At 36.3% G+C, this 12,772-nt stretch overlaps 1 protein-coding gene across 2 annotated transcripts in view; it reads right to left on the bottom strand.

Moving 5' to 3' along the window:
- EEFSEC (eukaryotic elongation factor, selenocysteine-tRNA specific) overlaps window positions 1-8,949 on the bottom strand; it is a 191,080-nt gene extending 182,131 nt beyond the window's left edge. The window contains exon 1 of one of the 2 annotated variants that reach the window (XM_063291706.1): window positions 8,578-8,949. In XM_063291706.1, coding sequence (XP_063147776.1) covers window positions 8,578-8,887 — 310 coding nt within the window. In that variant the 5' untranslated portion in view covers window positions 8,888-8,949. The remainder of the gene's footprint in view (window positions 1-8,577) is intronic. The other variant, XM_063291705.1, reaches the window with a different exon arrangement.
- Between the last annotated feature and the right edge of the window lie 3,823 nt (window positions 8,950-12,772).

The following is a 12,772-nucleotide window of genomic DNA, read 5'->3' as shown; positions in this document are numbered from 1 at the left end:
AGACTAAAACCATAATGCAGAAAGTTAATGTCACTCAGTAGTCTTTTTCAGACATATCATTTATATATACACTCACACTCATCATTTTATTTGTTTGTTTATGAGATTTACACCTGAAACCAAAAGGACTCTAGGCAACTTAGAGTTTATATATAAATAAAATGCCAGCTTATGTAATACTAATTAAATTAGTAATCCAATTAAGTTTGGATTTAATTAATGTTAAAAGTAGTAAGTTGAATTTATTAAATAAGGCACCACTGATATAATTAATCCCTGAAGGCCTTCTGGAAGAGTCCATATTCCAGAAGTCAACAAGGTACCCAACAAAACCACCCTTCAGATCTCTGGGAAACTCCATGAATGCTGTCAGAAAGCTTTCTAAATCCATCAGATATCTGTGGCAGACCATCTTAATGGGCCTCCTCCTTGCAAATGTTGGTAGCTTCAATTAACCGTAGTGTCACAAAGAAGTGATCTGTCCATTACAATAGACTGATAGAAAAGTCTCCTTGAACCAGATCATGACATGTCTGCTCTGAGGTGAACACCAGATCTAAAAGTGGCCAGTCATGTGAATTGAATCAGTGATGAGTTGGGACAAGCCCATGGTTGTCAAGCCACCCCCAATCCCAGGGAGGAGAGATTGAACTCACCCACCACTGTGTAAAGAAATCAAGCAGCTCAGTGAGGGATGCTGCCACGGAACCAGTGGAATCAGCGATGGGCAATTTGATGTCCACTAAATATTTTGGATCACAACTGCCATTATGGCTTGTCACTAGCCAAGCTGGTGATATCCAATGACAAGTGAAGTTTAAACTGTCTGGAAGGTACCATGTTCATAAATCTGCTTCGGACCAACAGAAAACAAATGCATTCCATCACTGACATAAGATTATCATATTGCGTTTAATAGAGTCTTCCCCAGCTCAAACATACTCAGTTCTCAGGCTTCCTTCATAAGTCATGATTTGCAGGCCTCTCACCATTTTTGTTACTCTCCTCTATACACTTTCCATTTTGTTACAAACTTTCTACAAAACACAGTGCCCAAAATTTGAAAGTGCACTCCACATGAGTCTTATCAAAGCAGACTGGAATAGTATCATTATTACATGTGAATTGATGAATATTCTTTTTCCCCTTTTTTAGCAACTAGCCTCAGGTAGAGTTCTATTACATTTAAAAGCTCAGTGCCTATTGGATGTCAGTTTGTCCTCATAAAGCTGAAGAAAGGTGAGATACATTGATGTAACAGATTAGACTAACCGTTTCAGAAATATAAGCGACTGAATGTTTCTATTCGTATTCATGAACAGGTAGAATTTCACTCCTGATTACAGTTTTTAGGGTTCCTCTTAAAGCACTGATTCATCTCAGAGTGGTACAATCTAACTTTTTGGGGGGGAGGGGGATGAAACATTGGTATCATAATGGCCACCAAAACCAAACAGAAAATGTGCACTTAAAAATCATGTTCAAGAAACTTAGTTTTAGGGCATTAACACACCTAAGTATTTTTACAAATAATACCACCATTCTATTTTTTTCTCTTTGCATCTAGCTTATTTGAAGGTCTCATAAGTGTTATACATGAGGGTACAAGATAAGGTATTAGTTTATTTCATTTTCTGTTTTATTTCTGCTCTGATTATAAAGTGTAAGGTGATGCCCCCTAAACATTATAATGGTATACATATTAACATTGTACAACTTACATTTTATAGCTATATGTGTCCTTACTCATGACAATATGTATGCAAATCTCTGCATATATTAAAATTCTGTCATTTAATTACTTTATATTTTTCTAAATGAATAGTTTTTAACACAATGTAAATAGTTATCCATACATATTTTAATTAAAAATTTTAGGAGTTTTTTATTCCAGGAAAAAGAAGCATGTAGATTTCAGACAAGCCTAAAATGAAAGGAAATTAATCAGATAAAATGTTGACTTACTTTTTCTTTTAATCAATTAAGATGATGAAAAAAATCAAAGAAAAGAAAAATAGAAATTCTTGACTGAACTTCAGGTTATTTGGATTCTACATTTTATGTTGTCCTAATTCAAATTCAGTGACCTGTTACCCCATGTGTTTATCATAAAGATCTTACTTTGTAAGCAAACACTGCCCTCTTGTGCCCCAGAATTTCTAGCAGAGGATCATGTCAAATTTTTGAAGGTGAATGTTAAATGGGAGGAGGCAAATTGCTTTACAAATTAAAAACAATAAAATACTTGAAATAAGATTCCAGTCCAATAGAAGGGTGACTAACTGGGAAACACAATCTAAGCACTGACTGCTTAATAGCTCAGTTTTACAGAATGTATAACCATTTTTACTCAAAAGTCAGTATGCTTGAGACTGTAACACAGAGCTAGCCTAAAATGTTTACTCTGAAGAAAGTCCAACTGTGTTCTAGGTTTATTTTATTCCCTTGGAAGGTCAAAGTCCTTCATTACAAAAAGGACTGAACTGGACATTACAATTTTCATCATACAAAGGAATGGAAGAGATGTTTTACCCTGCTCTTGCCTGCTACATTCTCCCTGCCAGCTATCCAATTTTGTTTTCAAACTTAATATTGTAGAGACTGAGTTAGAAGCAAAGCAGCCCAGCAAAAAAGCACATGCAGGGAAAAGCAGAAGGTGGGTAATGTATTAAGAACATGAACATCACAACTTCTCTGTATATCACACTCTCTGCATAACAATGAGCAAGAGACAAACAGCATCTCAGGTTCTGTATATACATGCCTATATAATAAAAACCATATGAGCTCCTTTCAAATAAGTTCCTTGAACTCACTGCAAAATATTACAGAGGTAATAGATTATTTTTAAAAATAATTTTCCCAAGAAGGTATCATTTTCTAATCATATTTAGGTGCAAATGATTGCATTGATATGTAAGAAATTCTTAGTAGTGTAAAAACCTAGTGTATCCTGAAGCCTAAAAAAATTAGACAACTGAGTCTGTTTTCATCACGATGCTTACAGCAGGAAAACTTCTTGTTCTTGCACTACCAATCAGGAATAATGGAAATTAAAATGCTTGGCATGTAAGCTAGCAATAAATTTTTAAAAATGGCAGAGATAACATACAACAATCATCGGGGGGGGGGGGATCTTCTATAGTAATCTTAAATCCAATTTTCTAGCCAATTTTAGTTTCTTGTCTTTCCAAGATGTTCATTTCAGTCATATAAACAGCAAAGCTCACTTTTGTTATATTCAGTATCCACTTCCTTCCCCCTTGCAAGAGTTCAAAAGTCTTGGCCCTTTCAGTATAGCAGGTATAAATTAATACCCTTCCTTAAAAGAACATAGCAACAAAGTAGAAACAGACACTTGCAGGCAACAGTCTTTGAAAAGAACTGCAGGGACAAATGGTGATGATGAAGCTACGGTCAAAAGTAAAAAGGTCAAAGGTTCAGACAAGTTTAAGGAATTACAAACCTACACATTTGTTTATGTTCCTCCCATGTATTCAGACAATCTGTGTCAAGCCAGATTCTGAACAGAAGAATATTGTAAGAATATGCTTTCTTTTTTACTTCCATAAAAAATAAATTGAGACACCTAATATAATGTTCTTACAAAAGCTCTCTCAGTTCATACAAAGTCAGCTAGATAAACAGCATCTTAAAAACAGATAGCTTAAAATAAACAATTCAGCAGCTAGTGCTCTGTGTGTGGGGGGCAGGAGGGAGGGGAGGCTAAGGTGAAGTAATCATGTTCTTCTATATTAGCGTGCTGACCCTTTGTAGGGCATGAAATTAACTATCAGCAAGCAAAAAATCTGCTACTTGTTAAACTACTTTGCTACACAGAGTGGTCTTAAAGTAAAATACAGGGATTGAATTTCTTCTGAAAGATTAACTTATATAACCTCTCAGCAGGCTTTCCCTATCAATGAACTCTAGCAGAAACCACTCAGGGTTAATTGGAAATATAGACATTTTGCAGGCATTTATAGAATAATTGTGAAAACTGGACTGGCTAAAAAGCCTTACCTTGACAGCTGTCCTTGTATAGAAACACATTTTAGCACTGGCCATTCTGAAGTGCATCTCAAAAAAAAAAAAAAAAACTTGGGATAGAAATGCAAGAGGAACAGAAGTGGAGGCTAAATCTAACATTTAAATCAACCTTGACTATAAACTTAATCTTACACCCAACCTTTTAGAAATGTCAGGGATGGAATCTATCTGTAGCATTCTATATTCCAAGCATGTAAGTAAAAAAATTATTTTGATTTAATACATGATATGCTTTGTTTCAAGGGCAAAGTCTGTAAGAAAAATGCAAGCGTGGAGAATGAAATATGACTTCCATCTTCCATTTCTCTTCAACTTTGTTCAGTTCAAATATTCTGCATTTATTTAAAGCTAAAGTTTTATCCCTAAGGAAGTATCTTTACGATATCTTGAAAAGTTATCTGCAAGGTCAAGTACTGCCCAGCATAATGGAATAATGGATCTAGATGCAACATGATTTTTAAAAATGGAGCTTTTAATCACATGTGTAAACAAAGAAGCTACTACCTTAAACAAACCTGGGTCTTAAGTGTGAAAATATTATTAGAAACATGTGCAAAAAATCAATTTAGTCCAAAGATCTTTAGTTCTATAGATATAATAACAATCTTGATACCATGATGGGAACTAAAACTGTAACTCCACTATGAACTGGAATAAAGACAGCAATATTTAAATAGACTTTCCAACAGTGAAGTAACAATTATTCATATTTCAAGAAATATTTATCAAAAAGGTTTCCTCAATATAGATAAACAGAGTACATTTTGAATAGGATATAAGAGGAATATAATTATTTATTAATATTTATTTCACTTATACCCTGCCTTTCTCCTTTAGCAAATACTCAAAGCAGACTGTTAAAATGCCTGTTCAATATCTGACCCACAATCAAATCTCAAATCTAAAGTGAAGTGCCAACATATTGCTTCTAATAGAATCATTTATATTTTTCTTCCTTTAAAAAAGGTCTCTTATCAAGGCAAAATCCTGAAGCAAATTAACCGAATCCTTTCTTTTATTGAAACATATTTCAACTAAGAAATGTAAAAACTAAATTTGTTTCCTGAATGCTCTGCACATGATCCTAACACTTTCCAAACAGAAATTGGAAATACAGTTTCCAACTTTGAGAATATCCTTAATAACCTATTATAAAATGGTGTTTTAACCAGGAATTTAAAAGTGCAAAAATCAGTGATCCATTTATTGTTATTTAGATGCTTGTTGTACAGAACATAATTTCAAATTCTACCTGGACTTTGCAATCAGGAAGAGACTGCAATGTAACTATTATCAGAAATGAGAAGGATTTAAAGCTTATGAGTTGTACTCTCCACTGGTTTCGTTCACAGAACAGTAACAGAAGTGGATCATTCCTGTGAGACTGGCCTCTTAGATGAGAATGGGGCTGACGCACCAAGTTTAAAAGATGCATATGTATTTATTTAAAGATTTATGTCCATTTTTCCAGTGCATTTGCTTAAATAATGGCTAAAAATAAATGAACCAATATAATCACACAATTAGTATAAGGTAGAAACATGAAAATAGGTAAATACGAAAATAGGTACAACAATAACATAAAATTCCTTAGCCTGGCAGATTTAAATGGCCTCAATACAATGACAAACAGTAAAGAGAAGGAATCTGCCAACACAAGATGTTCTATTATCACAAGGCAAGTGGCACTTTCTTCTCTCAATTGATAAGACAAGGCTGGAGTTTAATGCTTGTTGCAGCACACACTCAGTGATTCAGATCCAATTTGTGGTAGTGAGCACATTCTTATTGCCCTGTCATTCCAGAATTTATTTTTTATTTTATTTATATTTATTTATCCTACTTATAAGCCGCCCATCTCTAAAAGTGACTCTGGGCAGCATCACAAAATTTTAGAATTTCAAAAAGGAATTCAAAACAGAAACGCATTAAAAATGGGCGGGGGGGGGAGGAATTACATTATGGCATAAAACAATATTTGGGAAGAATAGTGGGCGGGGAAAACCTGGTATTTTGGTTACCTGCTCCCTATATATACCTTTAGGAGGGAGTCGGGAATATTCTACAAAGAGCACACTCAATTCCTCTTCCTTTTCTAATTCCAGGGTGAGATTACTATACTAATCCACCAATCCTTTCATATCACAGCAAGAAGATGCATTGTGAACTGATCTCAACACTTTTCAACAACATGAAAAAAGGATAGCTGCTGATGGATTTGGCCCTCCAAAAAATAAGATGTATTTTAAGACAGACTGCCTTAGCCCCTTCCCCTTGGAAATTCCCCATGCCACTCATGGGAAGGAAGGTATGAAGAGCTGAGATGTCCCACACATCTTTCTTGGCACTAGTGGCTGCAGGAAAAAACTTCAGAGGGGAGATTACGTGTGACTCGCAGGCTGTCCATATGTGGAATGTAAGACTGCAGCCCTGGACACATCATAAATATTAATAACACCTGGTATTAGTCCAGATATCATTTGCTTACAAACTAAGACCTACCTAAGCAAGATATTGAGCTTTCTCTACAACTTCATGTATTTTGCAATTATATTTTACCTCAATTAACCAATTCCGAGCTTAAAGAAAAATGGAAAAGAGACAAAAAGGTCTTTTTGTAAACTCTTAAGCTTGTGTTTTATTTTATAGCACTTGCATACCAAGAATCCTCTGCAAGGAGCCAGCAGATAAAGGGGTTTTTTAGAAACTGGAACTTGTCTGCTTTTGTTTCTTCACACAAAAAAACCTCTTCTTCCAAGACTCTGGGCAAAGACTACAGAATATAAAATGTTTTTGTACTATTGTCTCAGGAATAATATAAGTGAGTTCCAGTCTATGAAAGTTTATATTACTTTTTTTAATGTGTCACAAAATTTGGGGGTGGGGATTGCTGCAACAGACAGCAGCTGCAATAACATAATTTTATGAATGTTACTCAAATGTTAATCCAAATGACTTACCTGGGAGGGGTTTTCTCTCAGGTAAGTAAGTGATGTAAGATTGAAATCTTACACAGCTTTTTCTGTGGAAATGGTATTTCCCATTTTTTGAAAACAATTATTTACACACAAACATATTTATGTCCATTTTGGTTTTGAGTGTTGTTAATTAATATGCTTGCTTAGTATTTTATAAAGATTCCCCACTGCTACCACATTAAACATTATTTTTGAAGGAAAGATAGGATACGATATAAAAATAATTTTCCATTTTGTTCATCTACAAGTAACTTTACTATTCAACATTATCTGCCCAGAAATAAAAAATAGTTTGCATTCAACAAGAATGAAAACCCATGTCACGTGCAATGCAATGTGTAACCTATGCATACAGTAGTTATTTCTAAGCCTAGACTTAATTTTTAACAAGATTTAACATGGAGTGGTTCCTATTGAAGTTATCCACTTCTAAGTAAATATGCTTAGGATAGCACTGCAGAAGCCTTTTTCATACAAAAGCAATGTTGCTTAGTCAATGGGGTTCCTGCTAGAATGGCTCACTAATATAGGTGTCTAACCATCTGTGCAGCAATCATCACAATCCAAGGGAGAGTCCCCTGGGAATTTAAGCTCTCTTGCATTTACACCACTCACACTTTATGCCACACAACAGCAGCAACTTTTAAACCTTTCCCCATATCATTCTTCCCCTTAACTCTGGGCTACCTATTCACCCTCTCCTCAAGGCATTCTGATTAAAAAGTTTGAGCTCAGTAAGCCAATACAGAAAAAGGCACTGTCTGCTCCACTTAAGTAGTTGGGAAAGATTAGGGCATTGGGTCCAAATCCCAGTGCTACACCGCCCAGAGGAAAAGTACTGGCAAGTGAGTGAAAAAGAGTGGTGTTTTTTTTTTTCTGAGCAGTAATGAAAATTGAGCACTCAGCCCTGGTCATAAAGAAAGCTGTCGCCACCACTTCTCTTTTGCTTGCCCTCTGGTTGATGCGACTGGGCTGGGCTTGTTGGATCAAATCACTCTTGAGATGTCCAGGAGGAACCTTTAAAGACAGAGCAACTTTGATTCTTGTAGAAATAATTATCCCTCCCTTAGCATTCGTTCACATTTTCTCTTTGGGAAGCACAATAGGAATCAATGGACCCCACTTTGGGGACTAAAGAATTCAGCATGTGAACAAGAACTCACCACAGAGTAACAGCTCCTGGAGAATATCTTAACAGTTCTATCTGTATGCACTTATATCTAAGGGCAGTACAAGACCTAGAGCTCTCCACAACAACCTTCCTGTGAGGTAGGCTGGGCTGAGAGGGAGGGACTGGCCCAAACACACCCCGTGAGCTTCCATGGTTGAAGGTGGACTAAAACCTGGGTCTCCCATTCCTACTCCAGCACCGTGACCACTGCACCATACTGGCGACTTGTTTTTACTCGTTCTTCCGGGGATAAGGCCTCCATCCCCCCTCACAGGGGAGATTAAAGTAGATGGCAGCGAGGCCGATAGGCACAGCCAGAAGAAATGGGGCTAAATCCTGATCTGACTGTGAACAATTTCGCCAGCCTCCATTTCTTACCTCCAATAATGGTACGGATAAGAGAGGCGTGTCCCGGGCAGTCCACCAGGGTCAGCTGGAGCAGCCCAGGCTCGGGCCCCAGGTGCGGAGGCAGCTCGGTGCAGAGACAAGAGAAGCCCAGGTCCAGGGTGATGCCCCGAGCTCGGCTCTGTGGGGCCCTGTCGAAAGCGGCGGTGGAGCCGATGGTACTGAGCGCTCGGGCCAAGGCGGTCTTGCCGCTGTCGATGTGGCCCAGGACGCCCACGTTCACATTCAGCCGGCGAAGGCCGCCAGACTTGGGATCAGAAGGAACAACGCTCGCACCGGCCATGGATACCTCTCACTACTCGCTTCTCCTCCAAGCCGGTCCGTTTCCCAACAGCACCCCCGCGGCAACACAGGCCACGTTAAAGCAGTTCCAGCAAAGCGCCAGACGCAGTCATCAGTAGAAACGAGGAGGTAAGCCTGAAGTTGGGCTTCGCTTTGTCAAAGCACCTTTAGCTTCAGTAAACTTTGACACAACACTTAAGGAAATGCCAGGAAAAGCATACCTTAAGTATTCAATTCTACTTTAATTGGTTGATTAAAAATGAAGTCAGCCTAAAGAAATGTGAAAAGAAGCATATAACTCCAGTTTCTCATTTCATCAGCTTGCACAACTGCAAATAGTCTGGAAAGGGGGCTATTGTTTTTAACTGTTAAAGGATTTCCCATTTGTACAAATACACAAATTATCTATTGCATAATGCCATGCTATGCTAAACTATATTCTCCTGATTTCAGAACTATTCCACTCTTTTACAAATGTACAAAAATGAAAAAACACAAACAGGAGCTGATAATATATTCCTTTTTTTTTCTTGTAGCTGTTTAATTATCAATATAGCAGTTTTAGATTTTATAGCCTGAGAAAGTTCTAGTTCACCATCCTAGACCCTCCAAAAAGGACCTGCAGCAAAGATATGGAAGAGATCAAAGAAAAGAAAAAATTGCTATCGCTAAGATTAAAAACTACAATCCTTACAAATCACAAAGAAACGAGGTCACAAAAACTTTTTTTTCTTTTTTGTTAATTAGATGTAATATCCACCTCTCCGATTTCCTTTCCTGTATGTTTCGTAAAATGCTAACATTTTCAAAACCTCATGGGAGAAAGGGCAGGAAGTCAGACCTTTGGGATGGGTTAAAAATGTGAAGATCACTCACACACTCACACAATCTTCTTTCTCCAAAAATAATATACTGTTCGACAGTTTCAGAGTTCAGTATGTCCCACTGAAATTTAGAAGCTTATGTGACTCTAGGCTATGTCCTGTAACCTCAAACCTAGTAAAAATTGAAGTTTCCAGTCCCTGCTTGGCTATCACATGACATCTGTGCTCAGTAAGAGGTGGGTTGTTCAGACACACATGTACCATAAGTGAGTTAGCTTGCAGGGAGAATAGCAGAAGATATGTTGGCTAAATAAATAGATTAAAGCAATAGAGCAAGGGTCAAATTTTTGGATACCATTATTTTTCTTGTTTGTAGTAAAATACTAAATTATAGTTTAGAGTTTTCAACTCTAAAAAATAGCAAAATCATCAATTTTAGGGAAGTTTTGATAACAGATAAATGCTTACATTTGATTATTCTTTTCAGAAAAATCTTATTTGGTTCTTTCTGATTTAGATTGTATTCCCAACCAATATTTAGAAGAAAAATAGGCTGCATTTCAGTTTTTTTCTTAATATTGCAGATCCCATAAGGTTTGTCTAAAGTTCTTGCTTAAGCATTGCTGTAGTTGTTTTTCAACCTATTAAATGAACAGTAACTCTTGTATAGTCTGAAGCATATTATTTATTTGGAGATACATTCATTTATATTGTATTTTATATTTGTAACTTGTATTTATTTTTATGGGATTTTAACGTTTATTGTTATAGCATTAATTTTATTGTAAACCACCCAGAGTCCCTCTTTTGGGGGAGATGGGTGGTAACAAAATTTGAATAATTAATTAATTAATAACTCTTAAAAACAAAGTAGGAAAAATTTGAAATGAAATAATGAAATATTATTGTAAAATGGATTCCTCTTTGACACAGTAGGTCAAACTAATAATGTTTAGGATAAGACATGAACAACATATGCAACATAGTTTAAGTTTACAATTTGGAATGTATTTTCTACCACTATTTGAATTTGTGATGCCATCCTCTCTGTTCATGGTATTCTTACAGAGGGCACTATACGGAGGAACTGGTTTAGATATTACACTGAATCACTTTTTGAATTCACAAGAGCTATTCAGGATGGCTGCAGTGGATTCAAACATAAGGCCAATACAGAGCCTGAAACAACTCAAAATTATTTTAAATCCTTCAGTTTAAAAAGAATATAAAAATTATTTATTTTATTTATTTATATTTCAAATTTAGTTACTGCCCAACTCAAAGAGTGAAATGTCATTCTTATATCTATTCCTTGGAATTTTGAAAGGTTATTCATATTTCTGTAGTAGCGTTTGATTATGTGATTATGTACCATCAAGTCATTGTCAATTTTCAGCAGCTTCACAGAGAGACCTTCTTCAGAATGATTTGTCCCCAAACTGAACCTTCACGTCTTCCAATGGTGCACCCATCACCATTATATTAGGTCCATCCATCTTGCTGTTGGTCATCCTCTTTTTCACTTTCCATCCACTATCCCCAGCACTGTAGATTTCTCCAGAGAGCTAGGTCTTTGCAGAATGTGTCCAAAATATGATAATTTGAGCATGATCATTTCTGCCTCGAATGAGAACTCTGGATTGATTTGTTCAGTGATCCATTTGTTCTGGGGTTTTGTTTTTGTTTTTGTTTTGGTCTACCTGTGGTATTCTCAGGAGTCTTCTCCAACAGCAAAATTCAAAGGCATCAATACTCTTCCTATTCTGCTTCTTCAAAGTGCAACTTCTGCTTCTATAGAGTGTCACAGGGAAAACCATTGCCTGCACAATTCCGATCTTTGTAGGTATAGGCATTTCACAGCATCTGAATATCTTTTCCAAGGCCTTCATTGCTATCCTACCAATGAAGGGTGGTTGCTGTTCATGTTGTCACTAGTATGGTCTTCTCTAATCTTAGTCACATTTTTTTTCACTGCGCTTCTTGACTTTTATTACTAGAGCTTCCAGATCATTTTGCTTTTTCAGCTATCAGACCAGTGTTACCAGTATAGTGCAGGTTATTGATGTTTCTTCTTCAAGTTTTAAAACCATGCTCATATTCTTCCAATCCAGCCTCCCTCTGTATATAAACAAAGCATGTAAGTTGAATAGATAAGGAGAGAATATAAAGCCTTATCTCACCCCTTTGCCAACCTGGAGCCAGTCTGTTTCACCACATTCCATCTGGACAGTGGCTTCCTATCCTGTGAATAGTTTTGTTGTTGTTGTTACTCTTTGGTTTTTTCAATTATCCAGTGTGCATCAGCATTAATGTATTTTATTCCTCTGCCTTTTCTAAAACTAGCTTGAATGTATGTCATCTCCCTTTCCATGTAGGGCTCTACTGCTTAAGATCCTCCTAAGCATTATTAGGCTAGTATGTTAAATTAAAGATATTGTGACATAGTTGGTATACTCTGTTAAGTCTCCTTTCTTTGGTAGTGGAATGTAGACCTCCAATCTGTTAGCCGTGGTGTCATTCTCCAGATTGGCTGGTTTAGTTTTAGAATCTTTATGGATGCCTCTTCCATTGCTTGCCATATATCTATAGATATTCCATAACTCCTGTATCCTTCCAACTTGGTAATGCTCAGAGTGCTGATTTAACTTCTTCCAATCTAGAGGTTCTTGTAAATAAAGAATATCTTGTAAGGTATCTTGAATGTTGCTCTACTATACAGAAATTGTCATAGAATATACGTTCTTTCAATTTAACACCTATAGAAATAAATATCTAACTGTAGACACTATGTAGAAAGCTGCCTGATTAGAAAAATCAAGCAGTATAATTGGACTTGTACCCTTATCTAAGATACAAATTCAATTGAGTTCTTAAGAATATACTTCCTAGAAATATGCTTTGCTTTAAATGAATTTAAAATTAATAATCTGCTGCAAGCTTAAATAATTGTGCCTTTTGCTTTTTAATTGATTAACTTTGTAAAGGTATCAGCTCTGCCTAGGAAATAAAATAAAGATCTTCTGCTAAAGACAATTCATTCACGGTACAGTCAGAGTTTTAAA

Source organism: Candoia aspera, chromosome 2 (genome assembly GCF_035149785.1).
Source record: "Candoia aspera isolate rCanAsp1 chromosome 2, rCanAsp1.hap2, whole genome shotgun sequence".
Classification (NCBI taxonomy): Eukaryota; Metazoa; Chordata; class Lepidosauria; order Squamata; family Boidae; genus Candoia; species Candoia aspera.
The sequence above is the reverse complement of the archived record's forward strand: the minus strand, read 5'-3'. Positions and strand labels throughout refer to the sequence as shown.